Source organism: Nipponia nippon, unplaced genomic scaffold (genome assembly GCF_047370975.1).
Source record: "Nipponia nippon isolate SJK-2023a ecotype South Korea unplaced genomic scaffold, ASM4737097v1 scaffold_5, whole genome shotgun sequence".
Lineage (NCBI taxonomy): Eukaryota > Metazoa > Chordata > Aves > Pelecaniformes > Threskiornithidae > Nipponia > Nipponia nippon.
In genome coordinates, this window is record NW_028262369.1 from 30,643,388 (window position 1) to 30,663,252 (window position 19,865).

The 19,865-nt window shown below is 44.5% G+C and overlaps 1 protein-coding gene across 2 annotated transcripts; it reads left to right on the forward strand.

The window, feature by feature from the left end:
• The first annotated feature begins 6,056 nt into the window (after positions 1-6,056).
• Positions 6,057-12,938, forward strand: DMBX1 (diencephalon/mesencephalon homeobox 1). Of its 2 annotated transcripts, none has more exons than XM_009468142.1 (4): positions 6,057-6,210; positions 10,345-10,523; positions 11,712-12,066; positions 12,538-12,938. In XM_009468142.1, the coding sequence occupies exons 1-4, from the start codon at positions 6,057-6,059 to the stop codon at positions 12,936-12,938; spliced, it is 1,089 nt and encodes a 362-aa protein (XP_009466417.1). The 2 variants fall into 2 exon arrangements, with proteins under 2 accessions (XP_009466417.1, XP_009466416.1); XM_009468141.1 differs by having other exon boundaries at positions 6,057-6,208; positions 10,328-10,523.
• The last annotated feature ends 6,927 nt before the right edge of the window (positions 12,939-19,865 follow it).

Sequence of the window (19,865 nt, forward strand, 5' to 3'; positions counted from 1 at the left end):
TGAGTTTGGGATGACTCAGTATTTGGCGAGCCCAGCTGAAGGGAAAGGAGAAAATGGTCCAAAGCCCCTGCAAAGCTTTGAGTCCTACATCCAGCCTCAAACTCATCTCACCCAATAGCATTTGCTCGTGAAGGGCACATGTCTTGTCCTAGGCGGTTTTTTACTTCTAGCTGGGAAAACTGGCCAGAATAAGCTACTGAAGAAAATTCCTCCATCTTGACTCAGTCTAGATTTGTGGGGGGAAAGGGGTCTGTTACTCCAGAATAATGGACTTCAGCAAAACCAGTGTCTTGGTTTAAAATTCCTTTCCTCCAGAGCAGCGTTGGCACAGGGAGATGCTGTGGATGTTCTTGTTCAGGACAGCTCAGCATGGGGACAAGCTCTGTGGCCAGCACAAGTGACATTTGAGTTTGCAGGCTGCAGGGATTGATACCTTTCTCCCCTAATGAGTTTTGTCAGTTCTGTGTTTTTGTTAAAAGTTTTGTGTGTGGCTGGCAGGTGAAGCTGGGTACAGACTGAAGGCGTTTTGATGGGGGGAACAAGGGGGTGAAATGAGGAGAAGAGCGAGCAGAAAATGTCCCTGATCTCAAATTCTTGGGTGCAGTTAATACAGCTCCAGGGTGGGTTTTGGTTTTTTGGGGGGGGTTGGTTTGTTTGTTTGTTTGTTTGTTTTTTCCCCTGATAGAAGGGAAAATATGGATGTTTTGTTACAAGGTGCTTTTCAGAAAACCTCAATATCTCATTTTTAAAGGATGTTTTATTGTTCCCAGATCTGTTTCAATTCCACACATACACAAACACAAGCCGCTAGGAACAGGAGTTTTCATCTGGCAAGGAAATGCGTGGTTCTCTCCTCTTTGCATCTTGTCTCAGGATGGAATTACGTGCCTGGATATGAAATTAGTTACCAGTTAAACAGGGAAACTTAAAGCCTTTTACAAAAGTTGAGAAGACAAAGCTGATAATATTAAAGCCCAGGGCCAAATTTTCCCTATATGCTACACTGTTAAGTGGTGTACAATAAATTGCACCACTCTTGTGCTATATGACTTTATGGGAACCTGAGGTTTTCGAGGCCAGTGTAGGGAAGAGGCGGATGGGAGCCACGTTACAGCTGGAGTAGCGCAGCTCTGCTCCAGGATAACGGGGTTCCCGTTCCTGGCTGGTAAATGTGCAAATTGTTTTGCATGAGATTGAACAGCAGCAGCTGAATAAAGAGTGGTCTGCTCTCTGGGATGGGCAGAGACGTGTACCGCCTGGCCTCTAAGCAATGCAGATGATGGAGAAACCTGGGTTTCTCATAGCCAGCAGCAGTCGAAGCTAAGGGGAACCCCCGGTCCTCTCTGTGAGGCTGGATCCTGGCAGGACACAGCCTGTGCAGCCCAAGGGGTCTGCAGGCTTGGGAAGAAAAATGGGCACAGCATCCATGAGACTCCCATGGTGAAAACTTAAGTGAGAGGTAAAAGCCATAGGAGAGTTTTTGGGACTGCGGTAGTAATGCCAGGACTGCAAAGGCAGAAGGAGTGGGAACCCCGGCAGGGTCTGGCACAGGGCACGGCGTGGATACCTTGCAGCCTGGTGCTGCGAAATGTGGGTAGCCGGGAGAGAGCAAGTCTTTTGATGCTGGGATGGGAGAGTCACCGATGTGGCCCTGAGGGGCCGTGCAGAAGGAAACCACCTGCCCCAGGCACTGCACGGAGGCATCCATCCCCCTGTGCTGAGCAAATGCTGCAGCATCAGCCCACAGGCTCTCGGCAGGGGCAAACCCAGGCTAGCCTCACCCTATAGAGAAATTTTCCTCTTACCCTGTAGAGAGATTTTCCTTTCACCTATTATTTTCCTGCACTTTTCCTCAGCTTCCATCTCCTTTATCCATCACTCCCAACTCTTCAACGATCTCTGATGCACAAAATCAGGGTGAGGCATCCCCTTTCTTTCAGGATGGACTCTACTTTACTCTCCCAGCTGTATCGACAACTGCTCAAACCCATACCCTTTCACAAAGCAGGAGCTCAAACTTTGCTCTCATCCTCCTCCTGGCTGCGGCTGCTCCTGAGGCCCTCCAGCCACCCAGAGACATAAAAGATGCATTTGCAGATTTTGAAAATTAAAACCATCTATACAGCCAGTGGGGAGGGATCAGCTTATTTGGTTGCTTAATGAAATATAAAGATTATTTTAACCAGTGTAAGCACTATTCGACAGCTTGTGAAACACAGTGGTGGCTTGATGAATGGCTTTCTCCATTAAAAAAAATTGCTGCATGATGTCTTTTAAATATTTAATTTATTGGGGTTGGAGTGTGCTCAGAGCTGACAGTTAAACAGGAGCTGTTTGCGGTCTCAGTTAACTTTGCTTATTAGGCTGAACAGTCTCGCTCTGTAAATGCAAGATATCTCCTTTTCCCTCATTTTTTATACTGAATATGGGATGATACATTTGCTGCACAAGTGGGTAGGAAGTTCTGCCCGTCGTCTGCACCGCAGCACACCAGGCAGTTATCACTAAAGCTGTGATGGGTACTGACTCCCATCCTCAGTCCATCATTATTAAGTCCCCTGCTTTTTATTTTCTTTATTTTTTATTTGATGCACTTTTTTCTAGGCCACCCGGAAGAGTTCATTCAGACACACATGTACACACAAAAGCATCTTTTAACAATCAAATAAACTGAAATCTTCCTGAAGCAAGTGTTTCAGTGGAAACACTGGGCTCCAGACACAACATAGTTGGCAGTGTCCTCGGAAGACTGTGTGGTATGGGATAATTCCCCTCCTTTCCCTCTTCATTTTTCCCTTAATGTGCCAGCTTGGTACACAACCAACGGCATGCAAGGGGGATTAGAAAAGAAACGTGCATTTCCATGAGTTGGGAGTCAAAGACACTTGGCCTTCCACATATCTTTGGGCATGGCTGAGCCCTGGTGTGGATTCTCCAACATCTGTTAAGGATGGAGGTCTGGCAGCAGCCCAGGGCAGTTAATAGGTTCTGTGTCCTCAAATGGTTTCCATGAAACACACAGGAACTTAATAAGCTTTGAGACCTCCACCTTGCCAGCCAAAGCTGGTGAAACTGGTCAGCCAGTTCACAAGTTAGGGGGTGGGAAGGGAGGAGGAAAAATGAAGATGCAAACCTCTGTTTCCCTGCCTGCGTTGGCCAGAAACACCAGTCCTGCTCTTGGACTGCAAAAGTGAAGCAGCGAATGACTATCCAGCCAGCTCGCGTGATCTTGCTGCCGATGGGGACCGGCTGAGCACGGCTGCCCACCGAGCCGACTTGGTGCGTGCTGAGAGCTGCTCTGCCGCAGGCTGGGGTGGGATGATGCTCTTCGGAAACGAGCCACACTGGGGAAGGGGTGAGGCTGCACCACAGATGCCACCAGAATCATACAACATAGTGTCCAGGTCGGGGACCTGCAGGTCCTCCCCAGGTGATGGGAGATGTCCTCTGTGGCCATGTCAACGGCATATGTCACTGGGACGTGCTCCTGTCCCTTAGCATGTGCCACCCAGCAGCAAAGCTGTGCAGTCCAGCGAAGCAACATCCCTGCTGTAATTTTGCTGTGTACCTATCATGAGGAAAATACAAATGCCAAAAATCTGTTGGCATGTGAAGTCACTCACTTCAATCAGAGAACCAGCAAACAATGTTGGCATTGCTTAGGTCTTCCATAAGCTTGATTAGAGCAGAGCTATGGCATTCCTGTGCTTAGGTCAGCATCTGAACCAAAAACATCCATTTTCACAGTGGTTCAGCTTAGAATAGTGTTGGCTTTCTCTCCTGTCAAAGTGACTAAAACCTTGATAGGGTATAGATGAAGATTATTATTTTGTTTTGGGGATGACTTTGCTTTTCTAAAAATTAAGCTTGTGTAAATTTTGAAATGAAACATTTTGCAAATTAATTCAAAATTAATTGCCTGGATACCATAAAACAAAGCAGATCTGATTTTCCCCTGCTTTCCAGAACTAGCTGCAACATATGTCTCAGGCACCCTTTTTCAATAAATGAGCTATTCATATAAAAAATGTCTGCCTGTACTTTGAAATAGGAGGTAGGGTTTTTTTTTTTCTTTATACTCTTATATAGGATGTGGTAGGAAAGGATGTGACCAGTAACATTCTTCGTGGGCCATAAGGATGTGGCTGGCATTTTGCAGAGGGAGGTGGGATGTGGGCTCCTTCCAGCTTGAGATATTTTATGATTCTATGCAGGTGCTGGATAGCCACCGAGGTTTTTTTGAGTCTAAAACTAAAGAATAATTGGGGAGTGAACCCAGAGTGGACAAACAGGGAGACACAAAGCAGATGAAGGTGGCATCAGGGTGTGTAGTAGATCTTCACAGTGTCACCACACCTGGATCTGTCGCCCTCCACCAGCGCTCTTGGCACTGAAATGATGTGGTGGCAGAGCAGAAGGGACCTGGGGAAACAGGAATGAGGCTGAGTGCTAGGTTCCCAAATTACTTGTTTATAATTACTGCAGCCTCTTTGAGAAGACAGTCCCAAAGGCAGCACTCACACTCATAACACAAAATCACTCAGTCAAAAAAAAACATCCCAGAGCAATGAGGACCATCCCTGAGCTGGCAGGGTGTTTGACCAGACTCCAGATGCATGGCTTCCCTCCTCTGTTCCTGGGCACCGTGACAGAGAGGTGCTTGTGACGGTGAAGCCAGAAGATGCCCCAGGTCATTGCTAGACCCTACAGCACAGAATTCAGCTGCTTTACCCAGGAACTACAGCTTGGTCTCTGGAGGTTAAAGAAGATCACTTCATGTTTGTGCTTCCTACATCAAGGTGGTTTGGGAGAGAATGGTAATTCAGAGCAGGGCGGGTAGTGGGACCAACTTGTTTCCATTCCTCCCTCTTCACTGTGAGTCTGTCCTTCATGGTATAAATCCTCTACAGGCAAAAATTAAGGTCTTTCGTCAGTACAGAAAAAACAACAGATAATTTTTCATCCAAATTTTTGCTGTTCAATGCATCAGGTTTCTCCTAAAATCCTGGGAGTTGAACCACCTCCCTCCAGTGATCAGAACTGTTTTCTAAGAGGTTTCCTAGATAACCTGTCTGCTTTCCTTAAGTTAGTCCAGCTGGACCTCTTTCTCTGAATGGTCTGGCTTCTTTGACTTTCCAGACGATGACATGCTTATGTAAATGGTGTTTTTAAAATTTTCTTTTATGGCAAAGGTTTCACAACTTCCTTTCCGATGTCTTACAAACTACAGAAATGGCATCCTGGAGGACCTCAGTCATTTATAACATGGATGAATGAAGCATCACTCAGCTTTTGAGATCAATATTAGTTCAGTTTTACAGATGGTCTGTAAGGAAAAACAGCTTGAAGTTTCATGCAGAGCTCAGAGTAGAAAAAAAAGCCATTAGTTTTTTGAAATAATTTCCTTGCTATTGAGCTATGAAATGTCAGTATTCATTGCAAACCTTAATTCCCTCTTTAGTCATAACATTTTTGGTCCTATTACACTACAGATTTATTTTCTTTTACACCACATGGGTTTTTTTTTTCCTGTTTTCTGTGTCATTTGTGTTTTGTTAAGAAGAACCTTAAGTAAAATGAATGGAAATAAATTACATGTGAGTGGGTTCAGATAAAAAAGGTTATTTGTCATTATAGCAATGGGATTATGGAGCTGCCCACTGTAGGTGACGACAGGGACAAAATCCCAGCTAGTTCTGGGATAGAGCTAAGTTGGTTCATTAGAAGTAACAATAATATGATATATTGTATTATGGTATGTAAAAAAAATTCCTTTCCTATCTTTTGTTCAGCATATCATGAGTAGGATACAGTCAGATGCTGACCTTTAAGCTTGGAAGCCAGAGTGGTGTTACTGGTGCTTTATATCTGCAGGAGGTATTTTGATTCCTGTCCCAGAACCTGTTGGAGTTGGGAGGTTGGAAGTGAGCCTTGCATGTGTCAGCTAAAGTTTGAGCTCAGCATTTCCAAAGCTCTGCTGAGACACCAGGACCCTGGAATAGCATGTTCCTAAGCACCTCTCTCCTCCGGCTGCTGTTTTTCAGGTTTATGTCGCCATGCAGCACTATGGAGTGAACGGTTACTCCCTCCATGCCATGAATTCACTGAGCGCCATGTACAACCTCCACCAGCAGGCAGCTCAGCAAGCCCAGCACACCCCCGACTACAGGCCCTCGGTGCATGCCCTCACCCTGGCAGAGAGACTGGCTGGTAAGAACAACTCATAGCTTTTGCTCTTCCCTGGGAAAAAAAAGAAAAAAAAACACCTTGTTGCTTGCACTGAGTGAAACTCTTCTTCAGGAGTTGGAGTGTGGCATAGCCAACTGGCATGGTGTGCTCCTGAATACCGGCCATGTGGCCAAGCTCTGCAGGTGACACATGGCCTCCAGTGCTCGCTGCCAGCAGACCGCTGCACCTTGCTGCAGACTGGCCTCCGATGGCTGGGGAGCCTGGGGGTGAGAAGGGACGCAGCCCTGCTATATGGGATTGAAAAGAGAGAATTAAAAATATACTGAAATATGTTTTAACAAGTGAACAAAAAATAGCAGAAAATTTTACTTTCTTGTTATTAAATAACAACACAATGAATATGAGCATGCAGTGAATTGGATTCCCCCACTGAGGGGCCCAGGACTTGCATCCCCTAACAGCCATGTCCTGCCATCCCAGGCCATAGCTTGTTCTTCCATGTTGCCCCTTCTTGCAACTATTTACCATTTCTTGTCTTACCAAACACTCTTTCTCTCTGGAAAACAATCTTCATTTGGATCTTCTTTTGGTCTCACCTTGACCTATTTCTTCCTGAGGATCCTAGACCTTAGCTTGGGTGATGCTTTCTTGCAGGTCCTGCTGGCTCACTCTCTGTTGCTGTTGTATTTTGCCTTCCGTAAAAGAACTTTTTTAGGCTCAAAGAAAATCGCATGTGACTTTACCCAGAGAGTGTTATTTACACAGCATTGTTGATGGTGGGACAGTGGGACAGGAACTGCTGCCCCAGAGCATCTGATCTGTTTTTCTGTGTTCAGCCACAAGTGTAACAGCACTATACCCATATTGTCATTAGAAGGAAGTGCAAAGTCCAGATAGTATTTTATGATTTGGTAAGAAGAATTGTTCAAAAATAATTGATGGAGACCTAAGAATATATTGGTATGGTACGGCAAATATATTTGCTCTACATTTCAGCCTACCACAAAACACCCAGATCTGGCTGAGATCATCAAAGGCTACTGCAAGGCAAATGGTCAACAGCTGCAACATCACCGTTTTGGTGAGGACTTGGATGCAGTGTGGTAGAGCAGACCTGACAACCAGTATACTGAAGCTAAAGCAAGAAGTTACCGTAGATGTGATTCTAGAGACCTTCCCAGAATGGAACAATCTTCCCTGACTGCCTGAAAACTACACATCTGCTTTAAGATAGCTTTCTAGTTGTCTGATATTAAAGAAAAAAAATGTGGAGTGACTCCTTCCAGCCTAGAGTAGGTGGAAAAAAATTATCTACTCAGACAACTTTAGTGGGCTAAATTTAAGAGACATGGGCTTAAGCCAAAATAAGGATCTCAAATCTTCATGCCAGCAATGTTCCCTTATCCAGCTGATAGTAGTGACCTCCTTAACATGGTTCCTCAGACCACTCACTGTGGCCTGTGGGATCTCTGGGGAGCTGCAGGGCAGAGCTGGGAGTCGCTGTCCTCATAGAAAAAGAACCAAAGTGGGATCAAGCAGACCTGGACTCTAATCCTGGCTCCACTGCTGGGCTGCAGAGTGATGACTGGTGGGCACTTTCCTTGTCCTGGTTGTCCATGCCCTCCTTCCCTCACCCTTTCAGCGTGTGAGTGGTCAGACGGGAGCAGATGGTCCTGAACTCTGCAATGTGCCTTGCAGACCTTGCGTCTCAAGGTACCCCTTTCCTAGATGCAAGGATCTCTTGAAAGATTTTTGTGATCACCTGTATCTTTTACAGCAGAGCATGGAGGACTTAATGTCTTTGACCTTAACTAGAGTAAAAGGAGAGGGAGATTAAAAAAAAAAAAAAAAGAATAAAAAAGCTATTCTCATATTCTTGACCAGGAGATTCAATTGGTTTTCTGACCTCTTATCTTTAAAATTAATAACCCACCTGGAAGACTTTCCAAATTAAATCCCACGGTCCCCTTGTCTGCTTAGCACTGGCGGGATAGGCATTATATATCTACAAGCTGGTTCCTTTGCAGTTGCTTCACATTCTATTACTTCTGAATATCTTTCAGTTCAGGTTATAGATCTCATTTGCCTTCCAGGGACAGTCAGAATAAAGCAGCACAAAAGCAAATGACCTTAAGTCAGAAAACAGAGGTTTCTGATTGTAACTGCAAAGCGTCACCTGCAATTTATATTCTCCTTCTTGCACAAAGCCTGAAAACATAGTTAAAACATTAAAATAATTGCTGGTTGGCTTTCATTGGAGTGGCCAAACTTAATGCATGAGCTGCCGCCTCTGGGGAGCTGGTAGGTCTAACCTCTACTCCAGAAATTCGGGAATATTCCAGCCTGCAGGTAGGGTGTTTAACCAGTGTCCTTTCTCCTGATTTCTTGTACTTGAAACACAAATGTTAGCTTTGTAAAACATTTTGGGGTAGCTTCAATTTCTCATCCTGGAACATCCCTTCTTCCTTCCTGGCTGTACTGTGAGCTGTGTTTGAATGCATCAAGGACAGTCTCTTTGCCTCCAAAGTGGCAGCTATTACCAGCGTTTTAACTCCCCGAGGAGCTCCGATACCTCGAGCACAAAAGTCTCTTGTATGCAACCAACACTATATTGTATTTGGCCGAAGACCTTTAGCCTGATCACATCTTTTCCAGGTTGCCAAAAACCACGTGGCTTTGGCAATTGCCCAGAAAGTCGCTGCAAATGCTGACCTAGAATGAAACAGCTGGAAGTTTGGAAGAGGAATGCTTGAGTAGTGCAAAGCTGATTTGCTACGCTCTTTAGCCAACATATTTGGAACCTGGTTGTGTGGTTCTCGGGCTGGTCTTACAGCAGGTTTTGTTTTATTGTTTACATTCATGCCATGATGCTCGTGACAAAAGCACAAATAAACAGCAGCGAGAGCTTTCATCTGGCTCCGCACACTGATTACGCCGACTTTTCTCCCTATTATGTTGTTTTCTAGTGTGTTCATTCCTCCCTTCTACTGGAAGTCACATTCTTAACTGAATTAAAAATGATACCAGACACGACTCTTTCTGCATTTCCTCTTTGAGAGCAAACCTCTCGCCAGACTATTTCGATTCCAATGCTGTAGCACAGCATGTCCCAACTTGCATAATAAAGTGGGGTTTTTTTCATTTTAAAGTAACTTATTGTCATTGATTTAAGATCTTTCTACTCCCACTAGCTGTTGTGCAATAATAACGCCTCTGGTAAAATAATAAACCCTTTACTGTTGGCCTCAGATATTCCCCAGTCTGAATTTCTTCTCTGCCCTCGATTTTGCAAGCACAGTTTGCAAAGTCAGACCTTCTGAGTAGTTTCTCTACTGAGAAGAGCTCAGCACATGAGCTCTGGGCTTGCAATCAGTGGGGCTGGGCTTGGTTCCTGGCTGGCGTTTCCACCCCAGATGCTGGAGAGTGTCTGTGCTCAGTAAAGCATTTGCTTTCAAGCTAAACACACATAAGCACGTGAGCTTAAGTGCTTTCCTGAACTGGAGCCCAGAACAGCTCTCCAATATCATGCCTTGAAGACTACAGTGAGCTACATACGAGACACTAAAGAAGAGCCAGCTCAGCCTGGCTTCTGGGAAGATGCATGTCTTCTAATGCAGCTGCAACCAACAAAACTAGAGGCAGCTGCGTTCGAGCTGCACGGACTCTTCCCACCGATCAGTGCAGCGCGTCATGGCAGCGTTGAAGCCTACCGAAGCTCTGCCCTTGGCTTCAAGGAGAACATGACAGATAATGTTGGGCCCCTCTCCTGATTACAACAGTGAATCTCCCCACCTTGTTTTTAATTGTGTTTCTTAATGAAAGAAGCTTATGCCACAGTGGGGTCTGCCCCGCTGATGTTGGAGCAGAGTGGCTTATTTCAATCAAATTTAGCATTGGAGTCTCAACACTTTCCACAGCTGCCACAGAAAGAGGTTGCCTCTCCAGAACAGGCTTTCTAGTTAGAGGTTTTATCTCCTCGGACACCTCAATTAACCAGCAAAATGCGTGTATGTGTTTTATTAGATCTAGAGCCATGACAAAAACATTTTGTAGGTTCATCTGGTGTTAGCAAGTGCTTTATTCAACTGTCAGCATACAAATTCCAATAATTAAATTGGCCACTTTTCTTGTTTTCCAACGGCTGTACATTTCAAGACATCATTTTGGAGGCACGTTATGGATCCCAGCACCGCAAACAAAGGCGAAGTCGCACGGCCTTCACCGCCCAACAACTCGAGGCGCTGGAGAAGACCTTCCAGAAGACTCACTACCCAGATGTGGTGATGAGAGAGCGGCTGGCTATGTGCACAAACCTACCTGAAGCCAGAGTCCAGGTACTGATATTTTGTGCGTTTGTGAGCGGGGATGTTTAAAAGAATATAGTGGGGTTCCCAGAGGGTTGACATTTCCCTTGACCTTTCAAGATTCTTCCAGTGTAACCAAAGATTTTGGGGCAGTAAAGCTGTCAAAGGTGGGGGTAGGGCAGGAATAAAATAATCTGAAGTCACACATCTGCTAAAGAAATTTTTAATCCTCACGCACATTTTTTAAATTTAGGATTGTCTGAAGTGTTCACTGGTTTTCATTTGTTCTTTCACATTTCTTTGAGGGAAATTTTAGAAACACCAACAGAAGTCTACTTATTTATTTATTTGCAAGGCTTTTCCGGCTTTCTCAGAAGACCAGAAACCCAAGTAATTCCAGCTGCTCTTTTCTACCAGTGTCAATATTTGTAACATCTCAGGCCAAAGTTTGGTTTTGTGGTTTTTTTTTTAGTTTCAACTAGCACAATGTGCTTCATAACCTGCTGCGGAGGTTCTTGCATTGCTGTGCTTTAAAAGACTAAATAGCAAGTTCTTCAGTGTGAAGTGGATAAGTAGTAGAAAAAAATAGTTCTTTTATATAAATGTCATTTTGATCTTCAAAATTTTTGTTTCCTCATCTCACTAACCAAACAACACTAACGAGATTTGCAAATATATTTCTTCCAATCCATGTCTACTGATATAAGTTAAAAATTATGGATTCTCTCCTCCTTCCCTAAATTCGGTTCCCAGATAACAGCTTATGCCTGTAATGACTTATTTTGAGTGCTGCTGCCATAGTTTTGGTACACTTATAACCAAATGGTTTTAGAAACTAACAGCACTGTACCGTAAGCCAATGTAATGTCATCAGACTCAGCTGTAAGACATTCTGGTTGGACAGAAGACCAGACAACTGCCTGAACAATTTAGGAAAAAAAAAAAACCAAAACCCAGAAAACACCACCAGTGGAGTGGCTTAAAGAATCAATATAAAGGCTGTGTATTTTAAAAAATATATTTGTTGTGCTGTTTGTAGAAACACTGAAAACAGGTAGAGCTCTAAGATCTAACAAAGTGGAATGACACTTGGGCACAGTGGGCTTGCAGCACCTCATTACTTGGGGTTCCCCTGAAGCTCCCAGGCTGAATGATGCTGAATTTGGCACTAAGCAGGATTCTCACCAGTTTTCCCCCTTGCTGTTTGTGGCATTGAAGGTTTGGTTCAAGAACCGGAGAGCCAAATTCCGGAAGAAACAGCGTAGCCTGCAGAAGGAGCAGCTGCAGAAGCAGAAGGACTGTGAAGGGAGCCACAGCGAGGGAAAGACAGAGCCGCCCATGCTGGAGACCCAGGCCACCACCCCAGACACCGAGAAGGTCCAGAGCCTCCCAAGCGAGGTAGGCACGGACCTCAATCTAACCCTGTCGGAGCAGTCGGCCAGCGAGTCAGCGCCCGAGGACCAGACCGACAGAGAGGAGGAGTTTAAGAGCACCTTGGAGGAGACTAAAGTGGACAAAAACCCTGGTGTGGACAGCAAGGCTTTGAACTGCAAGAGAGCAAGCCCAAAAGCAGGTGAGGGGCAGCATCTTGATGGGGGTTGGTGTCAGGACCTGGCATTTCTAAGGGGTATGCTGGTGGTTGGGTATAGTCCCTTATTCCCTATGGCGTGGGTGCTTGCAGGTAGGCTGCCCGGACTTGTCTTCTTGTCCCCAGCTCTAAACAGGACCCACAGAGGGCATGATGTCTATTGTAGCAGGAGCACAGAAAGAGCAAAGACCTGCTGCTCAGGTTAGAGCTTGGGGAGAACAGTGCCCAGCAGCAGCAGGAAAGCCATAGTGAAGAGGTCAGCCCCATTTCTATGCTGTAAGATGCTAAGTATGGAACAGACACGTTTAGCTCTCCTGAGGTAATACAACTCCTCTCATTTGCCTTCCTGATGCAAGAGAGAAGCCCACGCTGCAGTCCAAACCCTACTGGGGTGCAGATCAGCACCCGCATCCAGCCTGTAGAAATAACCCCCATCCCCTCTGTTCCCTGCTACAGAGTCCCCCATCAGCGCGACTGTGACGCCTTCATCCAGCAGTGGCCTGGCTCAGACTCACTCCTACTCCTCCTCGCCCCTGAGCCTCTTTCGCCTGCAGGAGCAATTCCGCCAGCACATGGCAGCCACCAACAACTTGGTCCATTACTCCTCCTTCGAAATGGGGACACCGTCTGCCATGCCCTACTTGGGCATGAACGTCAACATGGCACCACTGAGCTCCCTGCACTGTCAGTCGTACTACCAGTCGCTCTCTCATGCTCAGCAGGTCTGGTCCTCCCCCATCCTGCAGGCCTCCAGCTCCCTTCCAAGCCTGAACAGTAAAACGACGAGTATTGAGAACCTAAGGCTCCGGGCAAAGCAACACGCAGCATCCCTTGGGCTTGACACCCTACCCAACTGACTGCCAGATGAGCCACCATTGCCCGCCAGAAGATGCACCAGAGGTTGGCACTAGCCATGTCCCTCCGTGAACCCCCACCCACCCTCTTCTCTTCCTGGAGTAAGGTGCTCCCTTTCAGGGAAAACTTTGCATTTATTAACGTCTTATTAGCACCACAATTGCATCAGACATTGCTACTGGCCTGGTCTTCGCTAAATATTTAAGGAGGAAGGGGGAGAGGATGTATCTTTAGACAGATGAACTGTCCTCTGGACCGCCATGTGTTAAGCCTGTAACATTCAGGAGAATCCCCCTTTCCTCATCCCTGCGATAATGTGCCAACTGTGTTATATACACCTTTTTTGTTGTTGTTGCATTCTTTGGAAAAAGAAAGAGTCCTGCTTTGTCTTGTATATAGTTTATAATGTTGACAGCACCCATCACCTGTGTGTTCCTGTCAGTGTTACAGAACTGTGACCTCTTTTGCTTTTATTCCCCCTTCCTTCTCAATTTTAGTAGCTAGTATCAAAGTTACAAATCAGCCATCCTCCTGACCTCAGCTCATAGCTAGCTGGTCTTCTTGGGTCAGCATCCTAAAGGTGTTTATGATTAAGAGAAACGATTGTGCACTTCACCACCCCACTTCTCCCTTCTCTGCTAAAGTTAATTTTATAACAGCCGGGAAATGATATGAAGGTGAATTTCCTGTTTAAGCACTTCCTATAAGGCAAACATGTTTCGTTTACATTTTAATAGCACTTGTTCAAAGACAGAGGACAAAATATTGGCCAAATGCTGCTGGCTGGGGAGAAAAATGAAAGCCAAATTCACAGGATTATTTTTGATTTAGATTGTTTCCTCTTTGATCTTCAGCGAAGCGTAAACTCCTCTATTTACAAATTACAGGGTTTTCTTTTTGGAGAGGATTTTGGTCTAACTTTGACAATAGAGAATGATAAAAACTTTGTATGAACTCTTGGTGTGTTCATACACCATGAATTATATGGTTCTTTGACAAAAACTTGATTAATGCAAGCTGTGTCTAGAAAAAAGCTCTGATCACCAAATTCTACCCTTAAGCCCTGCAGCTTCAGAAACTGGTTAGCAAGTGAAAATGTAACAAGTGAAAAATGCTGAAATGCTGGAGGCAAAGCAGGTGATAAGCAGGGGCTTTATATTCTCTTTATATTTTCTGGAGCTGGGAGGGAGTAGATAAACTTGCCAAAAGTACAAGGTTTTCAAGTAATCAAAATTCACCAGCTTCAAAATAATCTCAGTGAACAGTTTCAGCCTCATTTCATTGGAGTGGCCCATCATTCAACCTGGGGTGGTTTTCCTTGTTGAGAAGCAATGTTTCTGCCAACTCGAATCACTTTTTTTTTTTTTTTTTCCCCAAACCAAATAAATCCTTTGAACCCGCTGCTGTTATCCTGAGCATTAGGGAGGGATGATATCCAGATCTAATCTCTAATGTTGCCTAGGACCAAAAAATCCAGACTGACTCGGTGGCAGGTGCTAGGTTTGAATCCCAAGAGTGTCAGCCCGGCCTGCCACTAACACGCTGAGCAGAGCTGTGCTAATTCACTTCAGATGATCAGCTGGTCCATATTTGATTTAAGCATGAAATGTAGACACATAGCCTACGGCTTTTCTTGCTCCCACCTTACTTCACACCAGGGCAGAAGCCAGGGGACAAATTACTTCTTAAAACACAGGGGGAAAGGGTGTTTTCAACTCCACTAATGCCTCTTGAAAAAAACATCTAACTCCTGCAAATAGAGATGTAAGAATAGCCAAGATTGGTGGGAAATTATGTTTTATCCCTCATAGAGTTGTAGCAAGAGCAGACCTCCAGAGAGAGCAGTTCATTGTCCACACCTGCTTCCAAGGAAAAAGGAGCATCTTCCTTAAATATTTCTGTTGTGCAAAGCACTTCAGTCCTGGGGTTTTCTCTCCTGCTTTAGTTTTCCTGACTTGTCAAATCAGCCCCCATGACTGGCAGAATTCTCCACTTTTCCAAAACTAAATGTATTCATAGGAAGTAGACTTTTTGCTGCTGTTTTCAAAGGAATCTGATTAAATTAAGACCACCAAAGTGCATTTACTGTCTCCAAAAAGATCCTCTGAAAGTCCCAGCTTTCATTTTTTGTAGTCTGTCACCCAAACCAGGGACACCAAAACAAAGCTTTAATTTTTCTCCTCCCCCTTCCTCAAAAAGCTATATTCACCTTTATTTTTTCTGCCTCCTGCTAACCTCAGCACATTTGTAGGCTATGGAATTTCTTTGCCAGAGCAGAGCAACTGCAAATTTAATTAATGCCCCTCCTGATGTTGTTCCCTGTTGCCAGTCTAGACTGAGCTGATGAAGCAAACAAGGGTGGTAACTGGCAGTGAGACCAGATCTGGACTTCAACTCTTCTTTAAGTAATAAAAGATGCCCATGAATCTGCAACTTATGTCAGTGGGTGTTTCAGGCAGAGAACAGAGGGTTGTAGTCGCTCTTGTGCCATCCCAGGTAAGACGGGCATCTCTCCTCTGCCTGGGTGCCACAGGGCTGGAAAAGGCGACATCAGCTCTGAGCAGGGCAGATGATACAGCCTTATTGTAGGTCACGATGGATACCACAGCATCTGCCACAGGAAGGTCAAAACATGTGGATTTATGCCCTGCTTCTGCAAGGCAAGGACAGAGAGTGCAGGAAATAAGCTCACTTGATCCAGCACTAGATTTGCCGTGATCTTCTGGAGGCAGAAGAGACCTTCCCCACCGAGCCATGGAGGGAAACTCTTCCCTGTTCCTCAGTGCAAAAATTCATTTTAACATTCACCACCTTCACACTTCTCAATTGACCCTGGGGCCTGACCCCCTTCGTCCCCCGTGGTACTGCTGACATCCTCACAGCAAGCTTGGAGCAGCTACTGGGAACTTCCCAGACGGAGCCGGAGCATCTGGCACGCCGTTAAAACCACAGACATCAGGATGAGGCCAGCACAGCCCAGAAAGCAAACTGGGAGAGGAGAGGTCCGGATCTCCATCACTCCCTAGGGATGTCTGGTCAGTGTCATCCTCTGTCTGCCTCTGCGTGCTGCAGCAGCTGATCGAGGTGCAGCTGGTCCTGGACCAGGGCACGAGAATATTTCTTGTGTGGAGATTATTTCTCCCATTCTGAATCAGGATGAAATATCTAAAATTTAAAAATAAACGAACGAAAAAATTGATTGCCTTAAATATATATGAGCCCCTGAAGTATTTTATGTCAAGTTTGGGGTTTATCTTCTTATAGTCAAAATCAAACATCCACAATGGGAGTAAGCTGACATGTAAAGCCAAAATTGATTTGGAAATGCAAAAAAAGCAAGAACTTAGGCTTCCAGCTTGCAAAAGTTTAATAATGAATTATCTGTGAAAACTGACTTTTTCTTGCAAAATGTTTTAATGCCTCTGGGCTTTTGGGCTTTTTCTGACAAAAAAAAAAAAAAAAAAAAAGAAAGAAAAAACACAGGGAGAAACTCTCCATCCAGTTCAAGCCTGTGTAAATAGTGGGAAGACCGAATGGAGCGATTCTGCATCATTCCTCGTTGAACTTCACAAACCTGAAATTTTTTTCAGGCGGGAAGAACTCCTGCAAATCCCCCCTGATTTGCGATGGAGAAGGTGAGGTCTGCTTGTTCCCTTTCCTTCCGACAGCCCCGGCTATTTACTAAAATGAGGTTGTTGTTAATGAAGTCTCAGAAACAAAATGGAATGAGGTTTCCCTCCCCTCTTTGTTGAGGCAGAGATATGATGCATTTTAACAAACATTGCAGTTGGATATAACACAGTTTCTTCCATCACAGGCATAAAATGCCTGGAGTGTAACCCAGAGATCCTACCCCATCAGGCAGATGAACTATTATGGGGAAAAAAACCCCCTATCTATCTTCTCTGGATGCTGCGCCAACCTAGTGCCAGGGCAGGGCGTCCCTGGTACGGTTTCAGCCGCAGGGAGATAAATGTAAAAAGAGAAGCAACATTTTGTGTTTTGTAATGCAGACGATCAAGTTGATTTTTTATGCATGAAAGAAATGCCAAATAAATGCACAGCATGGCATGGAGGCTGAGAAAAGGATATGCCTGGTCCTTTGAACACAGTGATGGAGAGACTGGGAAAAAATCTCCCTAATTTCTATTTTGAACCAGGTTATGTATCTGGAGATTTCTTCTGCCGTTTTTTTCCCCTTCCTATGGCTTTGCTTTTGTTGTCTCTCCTTGGTGAACCAGCTACGGCTCCAAACACTACTTACTGAATTTTTAAATGTTTTAGCTACAGTCCTTGCAGGATCAGGGCCTAGGAGAAAACAGGTCACAATATTCAGGGTAAGAGTTTGCAGTTAAATTCCTTCTACTCTGCAAGAGAAGTCTGATAGGTATTTATAAAATAAAGGAGGTATTTAAACAGTGCAGGAGAAATACTAAATACTTAATTCCCATGAGAAAAGATCCAGTAATGATGCTGGGAGGCAAAAAAGGGACCTCTTTTTTCTCTTTTCTTCTTTTTTATTTTTTGGCAAACAAGTGAAAATATCCTTAATGGTGAATAGGGCAATAAAGAGACAGAGAGGTTTTGCTTGTATTTCCCCAACCAAAAATCATCATTTGCTGTGTAGGAAACACAAAACCACTCCCAAACATGAAAATAATCATCAACAAACAGATCCCCCCCCCCATCTCATTTCTCATTTAGGTATTTCACCATGTGGAGATTTTTAACCAGCTCTAGGTTTCTGTTGCCACCACAGCCAGCCAAAGAGATGCTCATCTTTGCTGAAGAAACACCACAGTGGGTGAACACAGAGAAGGGAACTGGAGCTATTTCTGTCCCCATGTGCCATGTGTGGTACTTCCATTGACACGACAATTTTGAGCAATTTCAGGACACTTCTGAAGAGTTCATACATAAAGGATTAAATAAACTTATGTAGAAAGGAAATGCAAATTCAAATCCAACATATTCTATTAGTTTAATTACAGTAGCTATGAAACATAACTCAATTAAGCTTGAAAAAAGTCAATTACAGAACTTTCCTGCTGTTTTTTACAAGCTGTGTTGATTTTTCTTTTCCTCCCTCCTTAACCCTCCATGTGCCCCTTGCTGATTTTTTATGATCTGTTCTAGAGCAACACAATACATCTCCTGTGTTTTTTATCGAGTGAAAAAAAGCTGTTTCTCTGAGTAGGTCTGCTCTCAATCCAAATCCATAGCAGAGGGATAAGAAAAGGTTGGTGCAATAAAAAACAACCAACCAAATTTTCAGGAAAACAAGATCAAACAAAAAATCCCCCACTCTGATGTGTGTGTTCGATTTTCCTACCATGTTACAAAACAGCCCAATAATGATTAATGTCCTCTGTTTTCCACAGACTTTGCGGACACGTTGTTTCGTTCCCAGCTGCACAGATAGCGGCGTCCGTTGTTGTCCCCTGCTTTCTCAGGCTGCCTGGGGAAGAGATGCAAAAGCTGACACGCTAATGTCACCTCTTCTGTGTATGGGTGCCTCTCATTAATGAAGGCTCTCATTAATGCCAACACTCATAAAGTAAGACCCAGCCACTGCTCTGAACTGCTGTGATACCATAGTGGAATAATTGCACTGATTTCAGTGCAGCAATGCCACAACTAAGGACAAAATGTAGCCCCAGAATTAATTTGTAAAGAATATGAGATTTTCACATACTAACAAAAACTTACTATTTTTTTAATAGCCTGGGGTCCAAGCTAAAAGCCCTCAGCAAAAGCTGTGTGAGAAAGACACACATTAAACCCACAGCAAGTTAAATAGTGCATCTGGTGCCCTACAAATGGCCAAAGCCTTTTCTAACAGCTCTAGCAACTGAGCAGGGCCATCTCATCCTGGGGAAGTTTAGATGTGTCTGTGCAATGGAAAATAACTTTTTGGTTTATTTTCTCATGCCAGGAGGCAATCAATTTATTTTTTTTTCCCAGCTTCTGACCCAAGGCGCACAGTCAGCTCCAAAGTGTAACCGTGTTTGTGTGTCAAACCTATCTTGCAAAGGAACAAAGGCTTTTAAAGGAGAACAAAAAGGAAATCAAAGTAATATACTGTACAGATTGCTGTAAAATTGAGCTTTAGTGTAAGACCTTGTGCTTGAGAATTCACTATCGAGGAACTCAAATGTGTATCATATTTATTTATTCTGGTAGGCAAAAGAAGAAAAAAAAAAAGAGTTTATATTCATTTCCGAAAAGCTGCAGCATGATGCTATGTACCAATTGTGCCAGTCCTGCTTTCTGTAAAATTATTGCCTGTTTTCATACTCCGCTAATAAAAAAGGAAAAAAAAAATCAAGGAAAAATTATTTTGCGAATCCTTCATTATCAGCTACTCAAGCCAATCAGCAGGGGTATCAATGCAAGTAGAGTGACCTGTTGTGTACCTGAGTCGTGTCACTGGTGGGTTATGAGGTGTCTTCTAGTGCAGAAAACCTGGACACAGGGTGTGGGTCAGGTAACGGTGCCCACATCGTGCTCTCCTGCCTGGCCCCACGGCACTGCCACCTCCCCGCCGATGGTGGCGGGTGCCATTGCGTGTCAGCCAGGGCAGGCTGGGACCACACAGAAAGGTCTGCACGAGAAGGTGCAGAATAATCAGCTTCTTGCTGTTGGGGTCACTGTTTCCAGCTGGGGTGGCAGGTGAAAAGCCCCCTTTGGCTGCAGGACACCAAAACAATTGCTGCAGCACCTTGTGCAAGACAAGCACAAGGGGTCTGCTCTCTCATCATCTTCCAGCACAAGCCAGGAGATAGACAAAGTCATGCCTGACAGGGCGGTGATGGGAAAGACCTGACCAGAGAGCTTGTCTTTAAAGACAGTGGTGCAAGATAAATTTGACTATTCTTAAATGATTGGGGCTTTCCTGCAATTTTGGAGATGTTTCTGCTCTTTTGATG